This window comes from Gekko japonicus, unplaced genomic scaffold (genome assembly GCF_001447785.1).
Source record: "Gekko japonicus isolate JY-2015 unplaced genomic scaffold, Gekko_japonicus_V1.1 scaffold3171, whole genome shotgun sequence".
Taxonomy (NCBI): Eukaryota; Metazoa; Chordata; class Lepidosauria; order Squamata; family Gekkonidae; genus Gekko; species Gekko japonicus.
In genome coordinates, this window is record NW_015168751.1 from 152,073 (window position 1) to 160,092 (window position 8,020).

The 8,020-nt window shown below is 49.0% G+C and overlaps 1 protein-coding gene across 1 annotated transcript in view; it reads left to right on the forward strand.

Annotated features, from left to right (window-relative positions):
• The window catches only part of LOC107114207 (transcription factor IIIB 90 kDa subunit-like), a 157,223-nt gene extending 149,883 nt beyond the window's left edge, over positions 1 to 7,340 (forward strand). The window contains exons 6-7 of the mRNA XM_015415647.1: positions 2,023 to 2,172; positions 7,243 to 7,340. Of these exons, the coding sequence (XP_015271133.1) occupies positions 2,023 to 2,172; positions 7,243 to 7,340 (248 nt within the window). The remainder of the gene's footprint in view (positions 1 to 2,022; positions 2,173 to 7,242) is intronic.
• The last annotated feature ends 680 nt before the right edge of the window (positions 7,341 to 8,020 follow it).

The following is an 8,020-nucleotide window of genomic DNA, read 5'->3' on the forward strand; positions in this document are numbered from 1 at the left end:
ACTAGCTATGGTGACTGAGGGGAACCTCCACATTCAGAGGCAGTCAACTTCTGAATCCCAGAGCCAGGAGGCAACATCAGGGGAAGCCCTCGGCCTCTGTGCCCTGTTGTTCACCCTCCAGAGGAATTGGCTGGCCACTGTGTGAGACAGGACGCTGGACTAGATGGACCACCGGTCTGATCCAGCAGGGCTCGTCTTATGTTCTTATGAAGGCCTCAGTCTCTGTGCCCTGTTGTTGGCCCTCCAGGGGAACTGGTTGGCCACTGTGTGAGATGGGAAGCTGGACTAGATGGACCACTGGTCTGATCCAGCAGGGCTCGTCTTATGTTCTTATGAAGGCCTCAGTCTCTGTGCCCTGTTGTTGGCCCTCCAGGGGAACTGGTTGGCCACTGTGTGAGATGGGAAGCTGGACTAGATGGACCACTGGTCTGATCCAGCAGGGCTCGTCTTAATGTTCTTATGAAGGCCTCGGCCTCTCTGCCCTGTTGTTGGTCCTCCAGAGGAACTGGTTGGCCACTGTGTGAGACAGGACGCTGGACTAAATGGACCACCAGTCTGATCCAGCAGGGCTCTTCTGATGTTCTAATGCTCTTCTGCTGTGGGGGAAGGTACACTTTTCATTATGTGGCTGGCAAAGTAACTTATTTATTTTATTTATTTATATTTGAATTTCTACCCCGCCCTACCCCGAAGGCTCAGGGCGGCTTACAGTAGGATGGTTGTCAAGGGGGGGAATCTCTTCTATCAGAATACATTAAACAGAGGAAGAATAAGGTAGCCAACCTCCAGGTGCGGCCTGGGGAGCGCTTGGAATTTTAACGGATCTCCAGACTGCAGACACAGGGCTCCTTTGGCCCTGACCCAGATAGTCCAGGCAAGCCCGATCTCGTCAGATCTCGGAAGCTAAGCGGGGTCGACTCTGGCAAGTACCTGGATGGGAGACCTCCTTGGAATACCAGAGGTGGGAGGACAGGGGCAGGCTTTATTCAGCCACCTCTCTGAATATCCTCCGGGCCCCCAGTAGGGGTCAGTCACCAGAGGTCACCATGACTCCCAGGTGCACACTGTCAGGTAGCCCTGTCATAGAACTGGAATGTGGAGGGGTGCACTGCCGCCTCCTCGTTCCCAGCTGATCCCTGTCTAGCTTTTGGCTGCTATCTCTGGCCTGATCCTTGTTGTCGATCTCCAGCTGCAAATTAACTTGCCTGGGAAAGTTAAAGGCTTAGGCACTTAGCCGCTTGCCTGCTTCTTGCTGCCCGCGCGTGCGAAATGTACTCATTGGCTTGGGCTCCTGGGGGGGGGGGGAGTTTGATGACAGTATAAGTCAGTGGCCATCATATTACAGGTCATTCCTGACACAATCTGTATACTCGTTCTTTAGTACTTGACTTCCAATAAAACACTTATCTTCTTAAGAAGCCTTGTGTGTGGTGTGGACTGACTAAGGAGCCTCACACACACACACACACATACAAAAATTGAAAAAAACCAAGAACATGGCTTCTTTGGAGTATGGACTATATGGTATTATACCCAACTGAGGCCCCTCCCCAGGCTCCACTTCATATGTCCAGGAATTTTCTAACTTAGAGTTGGCAACCTAAGTAAGAATGTCTGAGGTCTGAGAAACCACAGTTGTTTAAATTGTCTTTTATCAAGTGACATAGAGAGGCATGCTTAGAAAGATGAAGAAGAAGAAGAAGAAGAAGAAGAAGAGATTGGATTTATACCCCGCCCTTCACTTGGAGTCTCGGAGCGGCTTACAAACTCCTTTCCCTTCCCCTCCCCACAACAGACACCCTGTGAGGTAGGCGGGGCTGAGAGAACTCTGACACAAACTGCTCTTTTTCAAGGACAGCTGTGCCAGAGCTTATGACTGACCCAAGGTCACATCAGCAGGTGCAAGTGGAGGAGTGGGGAATCAAACCCGGTTCTCCCATATTAGAGTCCGCACACTTAACCACTTAACCACTACACCAAACTGGCCAGGAAAGTGTATAACTGGCTCTTGTTCTGTTGCAGATCCCTGCTTATATATTCCTCGTTTTGCGCATATGCTGGAGTTTGGGGATAAGAACCACGAGGTCTCCATGACGGCCCTGAGGCTGCTGCAGCAGATGAAGAGGGACTGGATGCACACGGGGCGCCGGCCGTCGGGCCTTTGTGGAGCAGGTATTGCAGAACTGGCTCGAACTGTTCCAGGCACTGAGCGGCGGCTGTCAGTTACACAGAAACTCTGCTTTGGACGCAGTACCGTTTTCGTATTTCGTTTTGCAAAAGGAGAATGGACTGCACGCTCTCGCTCGTAGTATTTCGTGCCTTTGGGCTAAATCCGTATACGGGGATCTTAAAAATATCAAACTGAAGGGAGTGGGAAAGGAGTGCCGGGGTTAGCATCGTTCAGTCCCTGGCGTTGTGCCTGGATAACACGCATGCTTCTAGCCGATGAATCCGTGTGCCAGAACTCCTAGAAGTGCAGAGCACAAGATTCCCAAGTGTATCACATTAGAGAGCTCTGTAGGAAACAGAGCCAAATGATTATATCAGTTTTAAGAAGGGTTCTGCTGGATTGACTGAAGGGGGGACATGATAGAAGTTTGTAAAGCGACGTGTTGGGTGGAGAGAGCTGACAAAGCGAATTTTTCTCCCTCTCCCGAAATACTAGAACTCGAGGGCATCCAATGAAGTTGATGGGCAGTAGGCTCAGGACGGACAAAAGGACATACTCCAGACCAGTGTTCCCTCTAAGCTGAGTTAGTGTGAGCTAGCTCACAGTTTTTTAGCCTCCGGCTCACACATTTTTGTCTTCGCTCAGGAAGGAGGGCTCCAGAGCAAACTAATTTATGCAGTAGCCACATTGCTCGCTCACAACTTTAATGCCAGCAGCTCACAAAGTAGAATTTTTGCTCACAAGACTCCACAACTTAGAGGGAACATTGCTCCAGACAGTGATTAAAATGTGGGATTCGCTGCCAGAGGATGTTGTGATGGCGACAGGAATAAACAGCTCTAAAAGGGGATTAGATAGATTCATGGAGGATAAGTCTATCAATGGCTACTGGACCTGGTGACTGAGGGGAACCTCCACATTCAGAGGCACCAATCCTCTGAATCCCAGAGCCAGGAGGCAACATCAGGGGAAGGCCTCAGCCTCTATGCCCTGTTTTCGGCCCTCCAGAGGAACTAATTGGCCATGGTGTGAGACAGGATGCTGGATTAGACAGACCGCTGTTCTGATCCTGCAGGGCTCTTCGTATGTTTCTATTGGACCGGGATCACTCAAGTCCAGTGTTCTGTTTCCAGAATTTCCAGGTATTTGCTTTGGAAGGCTGACGAGCTGGGCACATAGGTAATAGTCAGGGTTTTGTCGTGGTTAGAATGTTGGACTGGGATCTGAGAGACCCAGATTTGAACCACCCCTCATGGAAGCTTGGGCCAGTCTCACTCCAACCTACATCATAAGGTTGTTGCGAGGATAAAATGGGTTGTATTCTCACAATACAAGAACTCGTGGGCACTCAGTGAAAGGTGTGAGACAGGATGCTGGACTAGACAGACCACTGTTTTGATCCTGCAGGGCTCTTCTTATGTTTCTATTGGACCGGGATCACTCAACCAGTGTTCTGTTTCCAGAATGTCCAGGTATTTCCTTTGGAAGGCTGATGAACTGGGCGCACAGGTAACAGTCAGGGTTTTATCGTGGTTAGAATGTTGGACTGGGATCTGAGAGACCCAAGTTTGAACCACCCCTCATGGAAGGTTGGGCCGGTCTCACTCCAACCTACATCATAAGGTTGTTGCGAGGATGAAATGGGTTGTATTCTCACAGTACAGGAACTCGTGGGCACTCAGTGAAATTGCTGAGCAGTCGGGTTAGAACAGATAAAAGGAAGTCCTTCTTCACCCAAAGAGTGATCAACACATGGCTGATCCAGCATTGGCTTCTCTTATGTTCTTGGAATTTTGTAAGCCATTTTGGAGTCCCCAACGTGAGGAAAGTGGAATATAAATACGGTTGCCATCTTCCTGGTGGTGGCTGGAGATCTCCCAGAATTGCAGCTGGTGTTCGGACAACAGAGATCAGCCCCCCTGGAGACAATGGCTACTTTGGAGGGTGGGCTCTTTTTGTTGCAGGAACTCCTTTGCATATTAGGCTACACACCCCTAATGTAGCCAATCCTCCCCTGCCAATCCTAGCTATAAATGGATTAAATAATAATCTTTACAATACTGGTAACCCACAGTACGATGTATTCAGAGTGCCTCCGAACATGGAATTTCTGTTTAGCTGCTGTGGTTCATGGCCATCAATAGTCTCATTTTCTGTGGGATTGTCTTAATCGTTGTTGTTTTTTTACATAAAAACACGTTATCCAGCTGGGAGCAGGATATTAAATAGAAGCCCTGGAGTTAAAGCACATTTTTCTCTTTTTGTCTTGGGAGAAGATTAAAAAAAAAAGTTGGGACAATTTAATCGTCCTAGCAGGACATTCTTGTTTTAAAGTCTCTGATCTGAATGCATGTAACTCAGAATTGCGTAGAGAAAAAACCCAGGAGCTGCGCATGGTGAACTGTGGGGAACACGATCCTTGCTGGTCCCAGTGGGTCCTGAATTAGACATATCAAATTAAAACATGCATATTACCTCTCAGATATGCCACATTTTTTTAAAGGAGGATCTTTAAACCTTGGCCTGATTTTTAAAGTCTCTGATCTAAATGCATGTAACTCAGAAATGCGTAGAGAAAAAACCCCGGAGCTGCGCATGGTGAACTGTGGGGAACACGATCCTTGCTGGTCCCAGTGGGTCCTGAATTAGACATATCAAATTAAAATATGCATATGACCTCTCAGATATGCCACATAAAGGAGGATCTTTAAACCTTGGCCTGATCTTGACCGAACCACTTTTTGCTGAGGCAGGAGGAGATTATAGGCTATGTAAATGAGGAAACAAGGCCAAACAGATGGGACAGCTATATGCAAAGAGTAAATTTGGGGACATCATTTGATGGGAGCTGAACCCTTTTTTCTGCTTTGGTGACAGCAAAGCCTACCTTGGTGCTTGGGGGGGTCAACAGTGGGAGGGCTTCTAGTGTCCTGACCCCACTGCTGGACCCCCTGTTGGCACCTGGTATTTCTGGCCACTGTGTGACACAGAGTGTTGGACTGGATGGGCCTTTGGCCTGATCCAACATTGGCGTCTCTTATGTTCTTATGTACCTCCTTATTTACAGCCCTACATCTCTGTAGCCACTTACCTTCAGCACCAGATTTCATTTGCCATTTGCTAGGTCAGGGTCCCCGACCTTTTTGAGCTTGTGGGTGCCTTTAGAATTCTTGTGGGCACAACCACAAAATGGCTGCTACAGGAGGTGGAACTAACTACAAAATGGTTGCCACAGGAAGTGGAACTAATTACAAAATGGCTGCCAAAAGATGCAGAACCAACCACAGTCTGGCTGCTACAGGAGACAGAACCAATTACAAAATGTCTGCCACAAGCAGTGTTCCCTCTAAACTGAGTTAGTGTGAGCCGGCTCACAGTTTTTTAGTCTCCGGCTCACACTTTTTTGTCTTAGCTCAGGAAGGATGGCTCCAGAGCAAACTAATGTATGCAGCAGCCACATCGCTCATTCACAACTTTAATGCCAGTAGCTCAGAAAGTAGAATTTTTGCTCACAAGACTCCACAGCTTAGAGGGAACATTGGCCACAAGATGCAGAGCCAACTACAAAATGGCTGCCACAGGAGACAGAGCCAACCACACAATGTCAGTCAGTGAGGTTATGCATAATTCTAACAGTAACTCTTCAACAACAGATTTCCAGTGGCCAATCAGAAGCTCTGCTGGGCAAAAGCCCCACCTGGCTCTGCCCACTTTCTGAAAAAAATCCCTCCAGGATCCCTGGACCAATCAGGCCTGGAGAAGAATTCCCTGAGAGCCAATTTGGTGTAGTGGGTAAGAGCGCAGACTCTAATCTGGGAGAACCGGTTTTGATTCCCCACTCCTTCACATGCAGCTGCTGGTGTGACCTTGGGTCAGTCACAAGTTCTCTTAGAGTTGTTCTCTGAAGAAAAGTCCCTGAAAGAGCTCTCTCAGCCCCACCTACCTCACAGGGTGTCTGTTGTGGGGAAGGGAAGGGAGTTTGTGAGCTGGTCTGAGACTCCTTTGGGTAGTGAAGGGCGGGGTATAAATCCAATCTCCTCCTTCTCCTCCTCCTCCTCCTTCTTCCTGACTCCAGAGTGGCAATTGGCATTACCCTGGGCATGTAAGAAAGGGCCACGAGAGCCGGGCACTGGCTCATCCTGCCCTCCCTCTGACTATCTGCCTAAATCCACAGAATGAGCATTGCTGTCAGATGGCCACCTAGGCTCTGCCTAAAACATCCAGAGAAGCAGAGCCCCAAAGAAGTCAACCAGAGAGCTTCCGTGGCAGACTGGGGATTTGAACCTGAATTTCCCAGGTCCTAGGTGGACACTTTGGCCACCAAATGAAGAAGAAGAAGAGGAGATTGGATTTATACCCCGCCCTTCACTACCCAAAGGAGTCTCAGAGCGGCTTACTAACTCCTTCCCCTTCCCTTCCCCACAACAGACAGCCTGGGAGGTAGGTGGGGCTGAGAGAGCTCTGACAGAAACGGCTCTTTTTCAAGGACAGCTCTTATCAGAACTAATTTCATTAGACGGAAGGTAAAAGAAGAAGGGGATGGCAAAGGATGAGATGGTTAGACAGTGTTATGGATGCAACGAACATGAAATTGAGCAAACTCCGGAGGATGACGGGAGACAGGAGGGCTTGGCGTGATGTGGTCCATGGGGTCGCGAAGAGTTGGACTCAACTGTGCGACTGAACAACAACAACAACAGGTGGACACTTTAACCACGCCACTGTCCTGGCTCTCAACGAGCAGTTCTCTTGGGGATCCCACCCCCAACAGCCTATCTCTCTATTGACATGAGCCACTTTGGAGACCATACTCCGGACACCGGCGTATAAAGATAACAAACGTTGGTTTGCGGAATGATCTTTTTCCGGATGGTTTAATTTGACTACAAAGAAACTTTTGAACCAAAAGTTCGGTTTAATCATTTTGCATTCAAGCCTAGAGCTAATTATAAATATTTTACGCTTAATACGAGGATCAGAAATCCCGGCGGGATTTGTGACTCACTATATTTTCCTGGCCTCCTCCGATTGAACTGCCTTTTGATGTAGACCTTTCCCCGTTTGTGCTCTAGCTCTGCTGGTTGCGGCAAGGATGCACGATTTCCGGCGCACTGTGAAAGAAGTCATCCGGGTGGTTAAAGTTGGCGAGTCTACATTAAGGAAAAGGTAGGTTACATCATGGGTCGGTTTCTCTCTCCCCCCCCGCCCCTGCGTGCGCCCCCGCTTATGATTCAGAACGATGCAGAGGTTTGACATCATTTCTGCTGTGATCCTTCCCTCTTTCTAGAAAGGAATCATTTGCAAGTAAGGTCATGGGGTTTTTTTTGCATTCAGTGCCGCCGCAGCTGTGTGACAGGCGGTGGGAGTGAGTGATGGCGTGTGTTAGGGCTGTGAGTGGTTCCACACAAATCTAGAACTGGAAGAAGACTCAGGCTGCGGTGTCAACTTTCAGTCCACTTTCCAACTGGGTTTTGCCAGTTCACACAGTAAAATCCAGATGGAAAGTGCATTGAAAGTGGATTGTTTAACATGTGTGACCGCGGCCTGAATCTGGTCGCACCTGAAAGACCAACAAAATTCCAACAGAAGATCAACAGAGGCTGCAGTCACACGGTGCATTAGCCACGCCACAGAGACAGAAGATAGGCGTATTTTCCGGGCGCGATCTCACCGCCACATCTGGAAGCGTAGAGCTCCCGTGGCTCACCCGAGGCTTCCTGCCGAAGATCCGGGGCAAAAACCTAGTACCTCCGAGGTACTAGTTTCCGGAAACCGCAGGGGAAGGGCGGGCGTCTGATTGTGTTTCCGGTGGCATCTGGCGCCCGCCCATGTCCCCTTGCAAACAGGTCA